The 19,007-nt window shown below is 39.3% G+C and overlaps 1 protein-coding gene across 1 annotated transcript in view; it reads left to right on the forward strand.

The window, feature by feature from the left end:
- PKHD1 (PKHD1 ciliary IPT domain containing fibrocystin/polyductin) overlaps positions 1–19,007 on the forward strand; it is a 774,619-nt gene that overhangs the window by 142,867 nt on the left and 612,745 nt on the right. The window contains exon 34 of the mRNA XM_007936280.1: positions 10,506–10,656. Coding sequence (XP_007934471.1) covers positions 10,506–10,656 — 151 coding nt within the window. The remainder of the gene's footprint in view (positions 1–10,505; positions 10,657–19,007) is intronic.

The following is a 19,007-nucleotide window of genomic DNA, read 5'->3' on the forward strand; positions in this document are numbered from 1 at the left end:
CAACATTCTGGGAATGACAAATTGAAGAGGAATGGCATGGCATTCATCACATCACAAAGAATGTTTCAAGATCTATCCTGAAGTATAGTGCTGTCAGTCATAATATCCATATGCCTACAAGGAAAGCCAGTTAATACTACTATTATTGAAATTTACTCAACAACCACCAAAGCCAAAGATGAGGAAATTGAAGATTTTTACCAACTTCTGCAGTCTGAAATTGGCTGAACATGCAATCAAGATGTGTTAATTGTCACTGGTGATTGGAATGCAAAAATTGGAATCAAAGAAGAATCACCAGTAATTGGAAAATTTAGCCTTGGTAGTAGAAATGGCACTGGAGGTTGCATGATAGAATTTTGCAAGACCAATGACTTATTCATTGCAAATACCTTTTTTCAACAGCACAAACAGTGGTTATACATATGGACTTCCCCAGATGGAGTGCACAGGAATCAGATTGACTACATCTGTGGCAAGAGATGATGGAGAAGCTCAATATCTTCAGCCAAAACAAGGCCAGGAGCTCATTGTGGAACAGACCATCAATTGCTCATATGCAAGTTCAAGTTGAAGTAGAAGACAATTAAAACAAGTCCATGAGAGCCAAAATATGACCTTGATTATATTCCTCCTGAATTTAGAGACCATCTAAAAAATAGATTTGATGCATTGAACACCAATGACCGAAAACCAGAAGAATTGTGGCATGCCATCAAAAGCATCATCCATGAAGAAAGCAAATGGTCATTAAAAAGACAGGAAAGGAAGACCAAAATGGATTTCAGCAGAGACTCTGTAACTTGTCCTTGAAGGGAGAGTAGCTAAAGCAAATGGAAGAAAAGATAAAAGAGCTGAACAGAAGATTTCAAAGAGCAGCTTGAAAAGACAAAGTCAATTACTATAATGAAATGTGCAAAGACCTGGAGTTAGAAAAGCAAAAGAGAAGAACTTGCTCAGCATTTCTCAAGCTGAAAGAACTGAAGAAAAAATTTAAGCTTCAAGTTGAAATATTGAAAGATTCTATGGGCAAAATATTGAATGATGCAGGAAACATCAAAGGAAAATGAAAGGAATACAGAGTCACTGTACCAAAAAGAATTGGTCAATGTTCATCCATTTCAGGAGGTGGCATATGATCAAAAACCAATGGTATTGAAGGAAGAAGTTGCACTTAAGGAAGTGGTGAAAAACAAGGCTCCAGGAATTGATGGAGTACCCGTGGAGATGTTTCAACAAATGGATGCCGTGCTGGAGGCACTCACTAGACTGCCAGGAGATTTGGAAAACAGTTACCTGGTCAACTGACTGGAAGAAATCCATATTTGTACCCAATTCAAAGAAAGGTGATCTCACAGAATGTGGAGATTATCAAACAACATCATCAATACTTCTTGCAAGTAAAATCTTGCTGTAGATAATTCAAAAATGGTTGCAGCACTATGTTGACAGAGAACTTCCACAAATGCAAGCTGGGTTCAGAGGAGGACATGGAATGAGGGATATCATTCTTGATGTCAGATGGATCTTGGCTCAAAGCAGAGAATATCAGAAAGATGTTTACTTGTGTTTTATTGATTGTGCAAAAGCATTCGATTAGGTGGATCATAACAAATTGTGGATAACATTGAGAAGAATGGGAATTCCAGAATGCTTAATTCTACTCAGAAGGAACCTGCGCATAGACCAGGAGCTGTCTTTTGAACAGAACCAGGGGATACTGCATGGTTTAAAATCAAGAATGGAGTGTGTCAGGGTTGTATCCTTTCACCATACTTATTCAACTTCTATGCTGAGCAAATAATCTGAGAAGCTGGACTATATGAAGAAGTTCACGGCATCAGGATTTGAGGAAGAACATTAACAATCTGTGATACGCTGATGACACAATGTTGCTTGCTGAGAGTGAGGATGACTTGAAGCACTTACTGATAAAGACTGAAGAATATAGTCTGCAGTCTGGATTACACCTCAATATAAAGGAAACAAAAATCCTCACAACTGGACCAATGGGCAGCATCATGATAAATGGAGAAAAGATTGAAGTTGTCAAGGACTTCATATTACAGTTCTGCAATCACTGCCAATGGAAGCAACAGTCAGGATATCAGACAATGTATAGCACTGGGAAAATGTGCTGCAACAGACCTCTTTCAGGTGTTGAAGAGCAGATGTCTCCCTGAGGACTAAGGTGCACCTGACATAAGCCGTGGTGTTTTTAATTGCCTCATATGCATATGAGAATTGGGCAATGAATAAGGAAGACTAAATAAGAGTGGATGCTTTTGAGTTATGTTGGCAAAGAATACTGAAAGTACCATGGATTGCTAAAAGTACTAACAAATCTGTCCTGGAAGAAGTGCAGCCAGAATGCTCCTTGGAAGTGAGAACGGCCAGACTTCATTTCAACTACTTTGGTCATATTGTAAGAAGAGACCATTCCGTGGAGAAGGATATCATGCTTGGTGAAGTGAAAGGTCAATGAAAGAGGGGAAGGCTCTCAATGAGAAGGATTGACACAGTGGCTACAATGATGGGCTCAAGTATAACAGAGATTGTGGAGCCTGCACAGGACTGGGCAGTGTTTTGTTCTGCTGTACATAGAGTCGCTATGGGTTGGAGATGACTCGACAGCACCTAACAACCACCACCACCACAACAACACACATGTAATAGATGCTTAGGAAAAAAAGACTAGAAGGATGTATTCTAAAATGTTGATAGTGCCTATCCCTACCTGGTTGAAGTACTGATCAATGTCAGTATTTCAGTAAAGAAAATGTTTATTTTCTTCTTTAAATTTTTATCTATTTTGCAGTGACTATGTCCTAACTTAATAACTAGAAAACACACTGTAAATTATACAAGAGTTACTAAGAAAAATCATGTAAGATGTAGTTTACCTTGTCCTGTTAAGGTTATGCTTGTGAATTCAGAGAGCTACTTTCTGGGATGTTTGCAGGGAACCCACTTCTGTTTGATGCTTTATCCCCTGCTGGCTGCTGCCATTAAGGATTTGATGTCTTATGGCAATGACATGCACATTTATGGCAAAAATATGTAGCATCCATCCATCTGTACACCCATCCACACATCATCTGTCCATCTATCTAGTAGTATTTATCAAGTGCCTATGCTATTCTATTTCTGTAAAGGTTTACCACCTTAGAAACCCAATTGGGGTGCTATCAGTCTGAACTGACTTGATGGCAGTGAGTTTGGTTTGGTTTTTGGTATACTGTTCTAGGCTCTGTCAAAAATTCTGGTGACTCAATATTGAATAATAGGGGAAGTCCCTGCTCTTAAGGATCCTTTAGGGTGGAGGGGGGAGTCAGACAATAAATAACATTATCTCATGTTGCAATATGTTCTATAAAGTATAAGAAAATAGTGGGTGCTGCTTTAGACAACGTATTCATAGGAGACTTCTCTGAAGAAAAAGCTCTCGCTAAGGAGAAGGTGTCAGTTGTGCAGAATTAGGCACTGAGAGCAGAAAATGCAATGGACTCATCAAATTTGATGAGCTGCCAGAAGGCCAATAGGGCTGGAGTGTAGAGGGAGGAAGGAAATGTGGCCCTAGATGAATTTAGCAAGGTGTGTGAGGCCTTGAAGCCCATTGTGAGGAGCTTGGATCCTATTCCAAGGGCAGATTAGATGACTTCCTCAAAGTCTCACAATCAAGCCATGACAGTGTTGGGACTGGAGACCATGGCTTTGATTCACAGTGTACTTAGCACTCCTGCGATTGTCTTTATCACTAATGAGAGCCTTGGCTGAGCTTTGAGGATTAAATAACATTTCAGAGTCAGTGGGAGCAATTTTCAGGTTAAGTGAGGAGACGAAATGCCTTCAAGTGTTTTTACTACTTGTCCTAGAGAGCACATACATGAAGATGACTTCATTAATTTGGGGCCTGATCAAACCAACTGAAAGGACAGTAGATTGGGAGATAGGGAAGGAGTCTAGGTTCTAAGAACTGTCTTTGCCACCATTTGGACCAAAAATTTTACTTTTATCACCGCCCCCCATTCTGGTTACCTAGTACTGCTCTGACAAGAATATACCACAAATGGGATGCCTTTAACAAACAGGAGTTTATTCTCTTATGGTTTGGTGGCTTTAAGTCTGAGTTCAAAGTGCCAAAGTCTAGGGGCTAGGTAAAAGCCCCTCAACCTTGGGCTTCAGCTCTGCTTCTTGCTCCCAGCCCACTGGAGCTAGAGGCTTTTCTTCACTCAGACAGCTGATGGCTGCTGAGGCTGACGAGCCAAGGTTGACAAGTAAAAAGGCACAGTCCCGATGTTACCGAACCACACTGCAGGCCATTAATTCAAGTCCATTTAAAGTCCCAAGATTGGCAGAGCATGGCAGGCTGCTGAACAACGACATGGCTACACGTAGGGTTCAACTGTGCCATATGCTCGAGACCATTCCCCAAGCTTCTCCTTATATACAGGAAGTGGACCACATCCCAAAGGCAGCTACTCAGCTGCTCACAGTAGATTCCACCATAGAGTTGATTACCAGTCTCATTAAGGAGAATACTACATCCAGCTGCCCAGGCATTCAACCAGGCCCAGCCAAGTTGACACACAAACTTAACTACCCATACATATATACATACTTATATTTAGCCAATGTTACTACTCAATTCACAGGATTATTGTGAAGGAAAACAGAATAATAGCCATATTAAGACATTTTGAAATTATTTAAAGTTAGTGTAATTTTGAAATCTTTGTATCTGCTTATTTTAGTGAGGGCTTTTACTTTAAAGTTCTAGTGAGGAAATCAGGGACAAATACTAAAAGGAAGTATGAGGTAAAGTTTATTAAAAAATCTAAATGAGCAGAGTAGTGTTTTACCTCTTTTTAGTACAAGAAGGAGATTTTTAGGTAAGACAGTGTACTGCCAACAGGCCAATAAAAGGAAGGCAGAGTCATACCCCATTTTGCTCTTTCCTTTGCCAGAACATAGCCTAGAAAGGGCAGAAGGTGATTTGTTAGGAACAAGGAAGCCTATGACCAAGAAAGGTTATAAAGGAAATCTATCATTCTTTTCCTTGAGTTTAAGTCTGTAGTCTCAGATCATTTATACACTAGGTAGGAAGAAAGTGCTTGAATTAAGGATCCATTGCTGGGAATGAGTCATGGAGAAAGGGGAATAACAAAGAGAGGTAATGGACAAATAGTCTCTAAATTGCCTAAGAATGGGAAGTGTGTGTGGGGGGTGGTTCTGGAAATTTAGACAACTAAGCTTGACATTAGTGAATCCCTGGGTGGCTCACATGGTTAAGCACTTGGCAACTAACCAAAAGCTTGGTGGTTTGAATCTACCAAGAGGTACCTTGGAAGTCAGTTCTGACAATCTGCTTTTGAAAGGTAATGTTGTTGTTATGTGGTGTCGAGTCAGACCCGACTCATATTGACCCCTTCTTGGGTTTCCGAGGCGGTATCACTACGGAAGTAGATTGCCCAACCTTCCTTCCGAGGAGTGGCTGGTGAGTTTGAATCACCAGCCTTCTGGTTAGCAGTCAATTGCCTTAGGCACTACGCTACCAGAGCTCCCTCTGAAAGGTAATAGCCTTGCGAAAACATGGAACAGTTCTGCTGTGCACACATAGGGTTACCATGAGTCAGATTAATGTGATGGCACATAATAACAACAACAACAACAAGCTCAACGTTATTCCTGACAAAATTCTAGAACAAACGATTACTCAGATGGTTTGTGAGCCTTCAAAATTGAAAATACTTATCTGAGAGTGTGATGGCTTGGTAACAACCTCATTTCCTTCTGATGTGTTTGTAAGTGATTTATGATGGGACTGTACAGAGAGAACTTCTCAGAGTATTCCGACAGTCTCTCTGTCTAGCAGTAAAAGAAAGGGTCTAGGCACAAAGCCCAAAGTGGCCTGAGACAGCTTCAAATTCCTGTGAAGTCACATGTTTTGAAAGTCTATGCGGATTTGCATTCTACTCCATCATATTTAGGAGCTCTGGTGCATTGTGCCTAAGGCAGAAGGCTGGCAGTTCAAACCCACCAGCCACTCCTCAGAAGGAAGGTTGGGCGATCTACGTCCATAGTTACACTGTCTCGGAAACCCAAGGAGGGGTCGCTAAGAGTTGGATCCAACTTGATGGCAGTGAAATTTTTAGGCCATCGTATTTCCATATTTATCTAAATATTACCTTTTAATTAAAAAATTGTTTTTTGCTATCTGAATCTTTCAATAAAATGGACACTTCAGAAGCAGAGGCTGCATTTAACTTGTAGTTTTGTTTCTCTCTGGATGATAGCTGGGGGAGGTGCATTTTCAGCTAGATTACATGTTTCAGATTCAAAATGTATTTGAGCAATGGGTCCAAATCAGTGAGATGAAATGTCGTGGTAATGAATGTGAAGTATCACATTTACATTTCAGCAATAATACCACCACCATAACTACCAATAACTGTGATAACAAGAGTTGTGTTTATTAGATACTTACTTTGTACCAGGTTCTAAGCTCATCACTCTGTATGCTTCATTTCTCTCAATTCACTCAACACCTCTATAACATAGGTAGTCAATTATTAGTAACTCCATTATACAAGGAAGTCAAAGCTTAGAGAGTAATGTCTCCAAGGTCATGTAACTGGTAAATATCTGCACTGGGATTCAGATCTAGCGAGTCTGATTACAAGCTGAACTTCTCTGTGGTAATGCTTCTCAGAAAACCTGTTGAATAGTAGGTCTGGAATCCCTGGGTAACACAAACAGTTAAAGTGTTTGGCCACTAACCAAAAGATAGGAGAGCCAAGCGCACTCAGAAGTACCTCAGAACAAAAGCCTGGCTCTCTACTTCTGAAAAAAATCAGCCATCGAGAACCCATTGAGCACAGTTCCTCTGTGAAACACATGGAGTCACAGTGAGTTGGAGTCAACTTGATAGCAACTAGTATAGTAGGTCTAGAGGACAATGGGCATGAAAGTCATGTCTTGTGTGGATACAGAACTGAGAATATTTTTGCGTGAACAAGAGAAGATAAAATGGTCAGATGTGATAGTTATGTTGCTAATTATTTCTAGTAAATTGTGGGAGAAACCATTTTCACAATGATTTGAAAAAATATGCTATAGTTTGACATGATTTACAGGTTCTCAAGCGTCCCTCCCTTTCCCCACCCTTCCTGGTTTTCCCTTGGGATCCGTCACAATCAGGGCTGGTGTTTGATTGGCTTCTCAACACTTGGGAGCATTACTCTAGGTGACAGGACACCTGGGTTCTAATCTCATCACTGCCAGAATTTTGTGTTTGACTTTGTGCAAGTTCTCTTATTCCTGTGGGCTACATATTATATACCTCTACCTAATTTATAGACTGAAATGAGATCATACATATGAAACTGTTGGAAACAATAAAGTATCAGGCATTATTGTTATGAATTATTACTATTGCCATATTATACTAGAGTTTATAATAATAGTAATAGAATAATAGTTGTGTAATAGAATATAATTATGTAATTTAGAATATAAACTATTACTAATTACTAATTATTAGTAGTATATCATCACTTGTCTGTCAGTTTGCTGTACTGTGTTGGCTTGTGTGTTGGTGTGATGCTGGAAGTTATGCTACTGGTATTTCAATACCAGTGGACAGATTTTAGCCAAGCTTCTGGAACAAGACAGATTAAGAAAAAGGACCTGGTGATCTGCTGAGAAAATTGGCCGGTGAAAACCTTATGGATAGCAGCAGAACATTGTCTGATACAGTGAAGGAAGGTGAGCCCCTCAAGTTGGAAGGCACCATAATACTTCTAGGGAAAGTCTGCCTCCCCAAAGTAGAGTCAGCCTTAATGATACAGATGGAATAAAGCTTTTGGGACTTTCATTTACCAATGTGGCATGACTCAAAATGAGAAGGTACAGCTGTAAACATCCCTTGATAATCAGATTTTGGAATGTATGAATTATGAATCTAAGAGATTGGAAGTTGTCAATATGGACTGGAATTCTTGGAGATAGGTGTCAACATCAAAAAAAGATGGAAGGAATACACAGTCACTGTATCAAAAAGAATTAGTCAACATCAACCATTTCATGAGGTAGCATATATTCAAGAGTCACTGATACTGCCATAAGAAGTACAAGCTGTATTGAAGGCATTGGTGAAAAACAGGATTCCAGGAGTTGACAGAATATCAACTGAGATGTTTCAACAAATGAGTGTAACTCTGGAAACACTCACTCATCTAGGCCAAGAAATTTGGAAGATAGTTACATGGCCAACTTATAGGAAGAGATGTATATATGTGCATTTTCTGAAGAAAGGTGATCCAAGTAAATGTGGAAATTATTGAACAATATCATTAATATCACATGCAAATGAAACTAAGCTGAAGATAATTAAAAAAGAAAAAAGATTGTAGCAGCACATCAACGGGCAATTGCCAGAAATACAGTGAATAAGAATAGGATATGGAAAGAGGTATCTCATTGCTGATGCTAGGTGGCACCTTGGGTGAAAGCAGAGAATACCAGAAGATGTTTACCTGTGTCTAACTGACTATGCAAAGGCAATTGACTGTGTGGATCATAACAAATTACAGATAACATTGGGAAGAATGAGCATTCCAGAACACTTAATTGTGCTCATGGGTAATCTACCTAGACTGAGAAGGAGTTGTTTGAGCAGAACAAGGGGATAATACATGGTTTAAAATCAGAAAAGGTTTGCATGAGGTTTGCATCCTTTCACCATACTTACTCATTCTGTATGCTGAGTGAATAACCAAGAAGCTGGACTATATGAAGAAGAACACAGAATCAGGATTGATTCATTAACAACCTGTGATATGCATATATGCATATATAACATAACCTTGCTTGCTGAAAGTGAAGAGGACTTGAAGCACTTACTGATGAAGGTTAAAGACCACAGCCTTCAGTATGGATTACACCTCAACATTAAGAAACAAAGCTCACAACTGAATCAATAAGCAACATCATGATAAAGGAATAAAAGATTGAAATTGTCAAGGATTTAATTTTACTTGGATTCACAGTCAACACCCATAGAAGAATCAGTCGAGAAATCAAATGACATACTGCACTGAGCAAATCTGCAAAAGAGTTCTTTAAAGTGTTTAAAAGCAAAAATGTCACTTTGAGGTCTAAGGTACACGTGACCCTAGCCATGGTATTTTCAATCCCTCATATGCATGGGAAAGCTATACAGTGAATAAAAAAGACCAAAAGTGAATTAATGCCTTTGAATTACAGTTTTGGCCAAGAATATTAAATATACCATGGACAGCCAGAAGAATGAACAAATTTGTTATGGAAGAAGTACAACCAGAATGGTCCTTAGAAAGAAAACTGGAGGGACTTTTTCTGTCATAATTTGGGCACATTATCAGGAGGGAGCAGTCCCTGGAGAAGGACATCATGCTTGGTAAAGTAGAGGGTCACTGAAAAAGGGGAAGACCCTCAATGAGATGGGGTGACACAGTGGCTGTAACAGCGGTCTCAGACATAGCAGTGATTGTGAGGATGGTGCAGGGCTGGTCAGTGTTTCATTCTATGGTTCATACGGTCGCTATGTGACTTGATGGCAACTAACAATAACTATTATTACTAATAATCTGTGAGTGAGTTGTAATAATGCCTTAAGCCAGGATTAGTCTTGAATAAATATCACACCTGTTAGGGACAATATTCATTAACATTCATGCTCTTGCCTCCTCTAGACCACATATTTGTAGACTTTCTGTAATACTCCACTGCTGTTTTTCATTTTAAATCCAGTCTGGCTTCTCCCCTTCAAGCCAGAGGACTTTTAAAGTGAGTGGCTGGTAGTATAACTGGCACATATATCGAATCTCCTTAGTCTGGGCTGTTAAGTAAGTTTAATTAATTTACTAAGTTAATGTTCCACTGCTAGCAACAGAGCCTCATTGCCATCAGCTGGGGAGAGGGAATTGAAAGCCTAAATGAGCTCATTTTTTCACAGTTGGAATTAGGGACCAGTTAGCCAGTTGTGTGGGTTTTCCAATTTCTCCATCTGCCCTAGGGGGATTTAGGCAATTCGCTCCCCCAACACAAAGTGTGAGTAAGAGCAGGAAGAGGGAACGGGAATAGAAAGAAAGAAATAATAATAACAATAACAAAAAATTTCTCCTCAACATTTGCTTCCCGTTTTGGAACTGGAAACATCATCTGGGCTTTTGCTTCAAGTTGGCCTTGGAGAAGCTTTTCTAATATTCCTAATAGATTTGGAAAAGAGAAAGGCCTCAGTGAAAGATATTTACCACATGCATTTTCGTTGCAGGGTGTGAAGAAAAAGGGACAACAAATAAACAATAAAAGAATGGAAACAAAATTACAGAAATTTGCAAAATTTGACAAATGGTGGCCTGTAGTTGCCACAAGCTAATGGCTTGCAATGATTAATAAGAGTAAAAATAATTGCATTTCATTAAGATTGATGACACCCCATTTAACCTCCCCTCTCGTTTCAGCCCTAAAGTAGAAAGAGATGAAGTTCTCATCTATAATAGTTCCTGTAACATTACCATGGAAACTGAGGCAGAGATGGAGTGTGAGACGCCTAATCAGCCAATTACCGCCAAGATTACTGAGATATGGAAAAGCTGGGGCCAGAACACTCAGGTATAATCAAATCTTTTTTACAGACTGATTCAAACAGCTCAAATTAAATTTGTAATATTGTGTACATTAAAAAAACAATTTAGTCCAAATGGCAGCAATATATAATATTAAATGCTCTCAAACTTTGAGGAGATGGTCTAATGCACAACATCTAAATTCATAGTTAACTATGGTTAATCATATATTTTCTCAAAAATAAATGAGCATTGCCTGGTCTCTTTTAAAGCAGATTCTGAACAAATAATCTCAGCATTTTGTCCTGTTTTCTGCATCATGTTTGAAAGGGGATTTCTTGGTTTGTTTCTTCATGAAATAAATGGCCTACAATTTAACCAGATCCTTTGCAATTGGAAGACTTCCAGATCACTTGGCTATCTTCGGCATGGTGGGACGGCTGTGTCTGCTGATCTGTCCAGTTCATTTCTGTTCTGTGGGGAGGCAGAGTTGTAATACTGCAAGTTTTGAGGGAACTATATGGAAATTAAGACTGAAAATGACTATAGGGTCATTTGGTTCAGCCCCTCAATTTTTCAGTTTTCAAATTGTCTACACCATTTCCTCCAAGTGTAAGAATGTGTTCTCAAAACTCCCCAATGAGAGATTCCACAGCCTCCTTAGGGAAATTGCCCGAATTGGAATCAGAGGCTGAAGGCTCTTTGGAATGTAGCCGATAATCTTTTACAACTCCTCGGGCTTCTTACTGTACACAGATAAAAAATAATATTTATTGAGCACCTACTCTCTTGGGTGTATTTCTCTTTATGAAAGCAATTTCCAGATTTTCCTCTCTTTGTCTGTTTCATTTGGAACAAATATTTATTGAGTGCCTATTATGTGCGTCAGGAGCTTTGGTAGCACAGTGCTTAAGGCACTTGACTGCTAACCAGAAGCCTGGCGGTTCAAACCCACCAGCCACTCCTCGGAAGGAAGATGGGGCAATCTACTTCCATAGTGATACTGCTTTGGAAACTCAAGGAGGGGTAGCTATGAGTCGGGTCTGACTGGATGGCACATAACAATAACAACAACAACATTATGTGCCCCACACCACACCAGATCCTGTTACGAAAGCTGCTTCAGTTAAACCTTCCCAATCCAAAACTATACCTGCTGGATTCATAATGTATGCGTTTCTACAACTTCTTGACTGGTGCTGAAAGATGTATGCAATTACAAAGCATGATTTTCCTTTTCTCCCTAAACTGTTGCCTGTCTACCTTCCCTACCCTCCAGGGGTCTTACTGTTCATTCTTTCATCTGTCCAAGTTCATCACCCTCCTTTACCTGCCCTTCCTGTGGCTGCCCACAACAGTCACTTCTTGCTTCATTGTTTTCCCAGAATAGGCCTCTTCCTTTTGATTCACTGCCAATTTTAACTCTTCATCCCTAATACCACCCTCAGGAGCTCTGGTAGCATAGTGGCTGAGGCACTTGACTGCTAACCAGAAGGCTGGCGGTTCAAACCCACCAGCCACTCCTCGGAAAGAAGGTTGGGCATTCCTACTTCCGTAGTGATACTACCTCGGAAACCCAAGGAGGGGTCGCTATGAGTCGGGGCTGACTCGATGGCAAACAACAACAACAACAACAAACCACCCTCGTTTAGGTTATAGCCTACACCTCCCTTCTGTGCCCCTTTCTCAGCAGCCAGCTGTCAGTGATGTGCCAGTGGTTTATTGTAATGAGATGGGACTGTTGAATCAGTGTTATATTGTGGAAAGTGATGTGTGGTCAGATGACCTACACTCTTAGCTCTGTGACAATGAGCAGTCTTTAAACCTCTCTGGGCCTCAATGTCTGCCTTGGTAATAACATGACATTGCAAATGCTCATGGAAAAGAAGGAGGGGCAGGTAAGAACAATGGTTAAGTGTGTGGGCTTTGGAGCTAGACTATCTGGGTTTGAATACATTGCTTGTTCCCTGAAGGAACTATGCAAGTTATTTAACTTCTTTGTGTTTTAGTTCTTTCATCTGTAAAGTGGGAATAATAATGTTGTTGTTGTTATATGCTGTCGAGTTGGACCTGACTCATAGCGACCCCTCCTTTGCAGTAAGTATCACTACGAAAGTAGATTGCCCAACCTTCCTTTCGAGGAGTGGCTGGTGGGTTTGAAGCACCAGCCTTCTGGTTAGCAGTTAAATGCCTTAGGCACTATGCTACCAGAGCTCCTTGGGAATAATAATAATAATAACAACAATAATAATAAATCCATTGTTATTGAGTGATCCTATAGGATAGAGGAGAACTGTCCCAAAGGCTGTAATCGGAAGCAGATTGCCACAACTTTTTTCTGCAGAGCGGCTGGTGGGGGGATAACAATAGAACCACTTAGTTCATAATTGGAGTCCCTGGATGGTGTAATGGTTAATACACGAGGGCGCTACAAAAGGTTCGAGGTTCAGTCCACCCAGAGGTGCCTCTTAAAAAGGTGGTGATCTGCTTCTGAAAAATCACCCATTGAAACCCCAAGAAGCACAGTTCTACTCTTACATACATAGGGTTGCCATGAGTTGAATCGACTTGACGGCAACTGTTTTTTTTTTGTTTTTTTAAATAGAGTTGTGAGGATTGCAGTATGTAAACTACTGGGACCTATACTTCATACCTTGTATATTCCTAATCTTAGCCATTATTGGTCATAATAGTAATAATTATCTAGTAGTGCTGTTGGTAGTAACAGTTAGCTCATAGCTAGTAGTCATGCCAGAAAATAATAAGAAATTATCTTTCTGTAGTACTTGCTGCTTTGCTAATTTAACAACTTAGAGTCTGGTTATCTTTTTTTTTTTTTTATCATCCCACAGTCTATTTTGAATTTTTTTTCCCTTTGGAAGCTTAAATGCTTCACTCATTTTAAAACATTCATGCTCTCATTAATCCTTCTGCCATGCTCTGAGGGAGATAAAAAGTAATGTGGAAAGAGAACCCACATTTAAGAAATGGTAGGAAAGAGAGGACATGGGGATAATAAGTAAGGTTCAAGGACATATACATAGAGTTAATTCATCAGCTTTGGATGGAACATTGGATACCACACAGACCAGCCCTGTTATTCAAGAGGTGATTTAACTGAGGCCCATCAAGGGAGGTGACTTGATAAATGTCACACAGTTAGTTGTTTGGAATTATAACCAACGCAGCCATACACCGTTGAGGGAAAGTAAACCATTTAATGTTTAGGAACCAGAGGGGTGTGTCTGCCAAAATATCATGGGCTAGTGCCAGTATCTAAGAAACTCCAGTCACGGGGTGAGCAAGGGTAGACTCTCTAGATATTGGTTCTAGGTGTAATAAGCATTATACTCAGGTATGGGTAATGATGTCATAGGTTTAAACAGTCTTTTGGGAGCAGGGCCTGTATCAAGTAGCCAGCAATACAAAAGGATAGTGGCAAGACTTCAAGGAATTCCTTTACTTTGGATCTATTCAGCCAGATGTTTTACCCAGCCACTTTTGTCATGATAAGTTGGAGGAGTTTCTCTTTCTCTGAGCATCTAATCTGCCATATCAGGGGAAAAGTAAGTCTGAGATAATGTTACTAAAGTTCTCTGAAAAATTATTTTCAATCTAGAACCCTTGTTGTTATTAGTTGACATCAGGTTGGTTCTGACTTATGGTGATCCCATGTGTTACAAGGTGGAACTGCTCCATAAGATTTTCTTGGCTGTGGTTTTAACAGAAACAGATTTCCAGGCCCTTTATTCCGTGATGCTGCTGCGTGGGTTCCCAGTCAAGTGATGTTTGGAGTAAGAACAAAATAAAGGTGTAGGCTATACAAAATTCAGAGTTTATTATCTTTGTGCACTCTCCAAATAATGATGTACTCTGGCTGCAAACTATAAAATGAACCCAAGAAAGAAGATGATATGGGGTATAAGAAATAGTGGTGAACAAATAACCTGTAAATAATGGAAAAAAGAGTAAAGATGGCTAGTAATATGGCTGTGAAGCTTAATATATTAAGGAAGGACTCAACAAAGCAGAGAGGCAGGATCCTCTTGTTTCTAGTGGGTATAATGAAAGAAGAACAAGAACCAGAAGCATAAGTCCCCTCTTTGACAAAATGAGGAGACATTTGTCACACAGACAACATTATATGAAGAGAAGAAGCAAAAGGAAGAATGGCAAATGACTTAACAGGGCAGAGGAAAGTCAAAATTAAGTGCTGGCCAAGGAAAATTTTGATAAAAAGCAAGACAGTTTGCCCCACTGAAGTGGAGAAAAGCTCTAGAATTTTGAGAAATTATGTATCAGAAAATGGGCATGAGGCAGGATGCTGAAGCAAAGGAGTTATTTGAAATCCTCTCTAAGGAGTAGTTTGATCCCCCGGACGTTATGCCTACCTGGCTCAGTCACACATCTCTTCTTATTCTATCCTCTATGAAGTAGAGATGTGGCTTCTAGACAGATTGAATCACTGAGGTATTAATTAAGTGCTTGATACCAAACACAGGGTTGAAGAATGCAACTGAAATCTGGAGAATGAATGGAAGGTCTGCTTATGCTTTTGAGAGAGGTTACTCCTCACCCCCCATGATTTCTTTCCCCACCCATCTGCAGAATCCAAATTCTGATCCTCCCAGAAAGAAGACTGGGAAGCACTTCTCTATGGGGATTAAATCTGAGTAAAGACCCAGAGATACTGGCATTTAGGAACCTCATGAAGTTTCATGTACACAGATTGTCTACTTAGCTTTTTAGCACATTGAACTTAAAAATGAATGGACAAACTTCTGGTTATGGTCCTGAGAGAGTTCCAGATGTACTGTACTGCCATACACAATTGTAAAATAGGTCAAAATGTATTTCACACACTGGATGATAGCACAGGGCTATGAACCATGAGAGGAGAGAAACAAACAAGGTGAACTCTACAGTCACCCTGGCTTTCTATCTGGGGGGCACGATCTAAAACACAGCACAGGGATGAGGAACCCAGAGAGCAAAGAGCAGTCTCACCAGGAGAAATAGCCAGAGGTTAGAGTTCAGATGCTGATATTGTTGGAATTTGCAGGGCAGGGTACTGAGAGGAGGGAGCTGTGCAAAGAAGGAGTTCCAGATGTCTGTGTGGGATTCCCTTGATTCTTCGGCCAAATACTAAATTGAACATGCACTGAGTGCAACTGTGAGATCTAATAGAGAACAGCTACTAGGAGGCCCAAACTCAAAACCACATTCACTGCTATCAAGATGATTGTGACTCATGGTGACCACTCTTGGTTTCTGAGGTGGTAAATCTTTATGGATGTAGATTGCCTCATCTTTCTTCTTCAGAGTGTCTGGTGGGTTTGAACTACCAACCTTCTGGTCAGCAGTCAAATGCCTTGGGCACTGCAAAGTGAACATATATCCCAAAAGTTGGACAGTGAGATTTGGAGTGCTGACCAATTGGAGTGGTGAAACTCTATACTAAGTCCTTGAGTTGAGGCCCCAAAAAGGCCAAACCTTAGGAATAGGGATACTATAGCCCTAAAGCAAAGCTACTCTCAGAACTTGAAATGGAGCCTGAAAACAAAGGCTTAATATAGCTGATTTTCTAGTAAATTATTTTGCTTGCCAGGAAAAACAAAAACAACAAAAAACTCAACATACTTTAAAAAGCAGTAACAAAATCCGGACTATGAACAACATAGCATTCACAGTGCTAACCAGAAGGCTGGTGGTTCAAACCCACCAGCCACTTCTCTGAAGGAAGATGAAGCAATCTACTGTAGTGATACTGCCTTGGAAACCCAAGGAGGGGTAGCTATGAGTTGGGTCCGACTAGATGGCACATAACAACAACAGTACACAAACTAAACCAAAAAACCAAACCCACTGCCATTGAGTTGATTCTTACTCATAGCGACTCCCATTGGGTTTCAAAGGTTTTAAATCTTTATGGAAGTAGATTGCCTCACCTTCCTCCCATGGAGTGCAGTGGCTGGTAGTTTTGAACCACTGACCTTCTGGTTAGCATCCAAATGCCTTACCACTCTGCCACCAGAACTCCTGCAAAAAAGCTAAAATAATAATAAAAAAATAATAAATTGAAACAGCTCCATGGATGCTAGAGATGTTGGAATTTAGCAGACAAAGACTTCAAAATGACTATTGTAAATGTATGCAAGGTTTTACAGAAAAACATAGGCATAATGAGTATATCTGTAGGACAGTTCAGCAAGAAATTGGAAACTTTTAAATAACTAAATTGAAATTATAGCACTGAAAGAAGTAATATGTATAATGAAAAATTCACTAGGTGGGCTTTCCTATTAGATTGGACACTCCAGAAGGTAAGAACAGTGACCTTGAAAACAGGACAGTGAACACAATCCAAACTGAAACAAAGAAGGTGAGAAAGAGAGAAAATGTGGATTAATACTCGGTAATATCTGAGCAATATTAAGTAGTCTAATATTTCCCCCCCTTTTTTTAATTGTGATTTGGGTGAAAATTTACAGAGCAAATTCACTTTCCATACAGCAGTAAGTAGTCTAGTATTTTTTAATTGGAGTTGCAGGAGAAGAGAAGTAGAGAGGGATAGAAAAATATTAAAAAAATACTAGCTAGAACATTTTCCAAATTTGATGTAAACTGTAAACCCACAGATTTAAGGAACTTAATGAATCCAAAACAGAAGAAACACAAATAAAATCATTATTGGCGTTCTCAGTAGTGTTAATATGTCAGTTCTTCCAAATTAATTTTCATATTTAATATAATTTCAATAAAATAGCCAACAAGGTTTTTTTTTTTTGGTGAAAGTTTCCAGGATGATTCAAAAATTTTATTGAAATGCAAAAACATAGACTAGCTAAACTACCTTGAAAAAGAAGAACAAATTCAGAGGACCTTACATTGTTTGATTTCTAATCCTACTGTAAAGTTGTGGTGATAAAGATAGTATGGTATTGGCATAGAATAGATAGATTAAGGGAAAATAGAGTTCAGAGCTCAACCCATGTTTATATTATCAGTTGATTTTTTACAAAGTTATCTTAGCAATTTAATGGGGGAAATGAGTCTTTTTAACAAATGGTCTTAGAACAACAGTATGTCTACATGGACAAAAATGAACTTTGATACCTACTTTACATGTTACACAGAAGTTAGTGTCTTGGGGATAATTTGGGATAGATCATAAACCTAAACATAAAATCTAAAGCTATAAAGCATCTATAATAAATCATAAGAAAATATCTTCAGACTTTATAGGAAAGAAAACACAGTAATATCTTTGGCAAAGATTTCTTAGCTAGGAAATACAAAACACTGAACATAAAAGAAGGAGCTCTGGTAACACAGTGGTAAAATGCTCAGCTGCTAACTGAAAGGTCCATGGTTTTAACCCACCAGCCACACTACAGGAGATGTGGCAGTCTGTTTCAGTAAAGATTATAGCCCTGGAAGCCCTATGGTGCAGTTCTAGTCTGTCCTATTGGGTCTCTGTGAGTCAGACAACAACAGACTTAAAAGAAAAAATAGGTAATTGAACAGCATCAAAATGAAAAACTTCTTTGGTCCATCAGGGACCATTGAGAAAATAAATAGACAAGTCATAGACTAAGAGAAAAAGTTTCAGAAAACATATATTTGACAGAAGACTTTCATCCAGAATATACAAATAACTCCTACAGCTCAATATCAAGAAGACAAATAAACCCAACAAAGAGTGGTCCAACAACGTGAGCAGAAACCTCATATGGAAAGTTAGATTATGCTAATGGTCAGTAAGCCCTGAAAAGTGTACAGGCATCATTATTCATCAGTAAAATGCAGATAAATGTCATGGGTAGGCAGCACCTTGCTTGTGCTCACATTCTGTATCAGTAGTGCTAGGGAGTGCTTAATCACTGTGCTGCCAGGGCTCAAGTTAAAGGTACTTTGATTAAAGTTGTCATCTTCCAGTGTGTTGCCTAATCTATGAAATGATTTGACAAGATCAAGACTGCCTGTCCATTCTGTGTTGTTGGATGCAGTTGAGTCAGTTCTTATTCATAGGGGATTCCATGAGACAGTGTAAAACTGCATCATAGGGTTTTCTTGGCTGTAATCAATAATGAAACAGATTATTATTTTTCCTCCCATGGAGCCAGCCACTGGTTCAGTTCGAATTGCTGTTTGGTTAGTATCTTAGACATTAACCATCGTGCCACCAAGTCTCCTTCCATTCATTCTAGTGACTACAAAATAGCCTTTAGACACCTTTGATGTTTGGCTGGTTACATCATCACCATTTTTCCCTCCAAACTATTTATATTTTTTAAATTCATTTGGGCTGTCTAATGCAAGAAAGATGTTTCTTTCCTCAAAATTAAGGTCTTTCTCCTGGGAAATCCCGTAGTATTTTATTATACTTGTCTTACA

Source organism: Orycteropus afer, unplaced genomic scaffold (assembly GCF_000298275.1).
Source record: "Orycteropus afer afer isolate SDZICR_OR568_19922 unplaced genomic scaffold, OryAfe1.0 scaffold00034, whole genome shotgun sequence".
Taxonomy (NCBI): Eukaryota; Metazoa; Chordata; class Mammalia; order Tubulidentata; family Orycteropodidae; genus Orycteropus; species Orycteropus afer.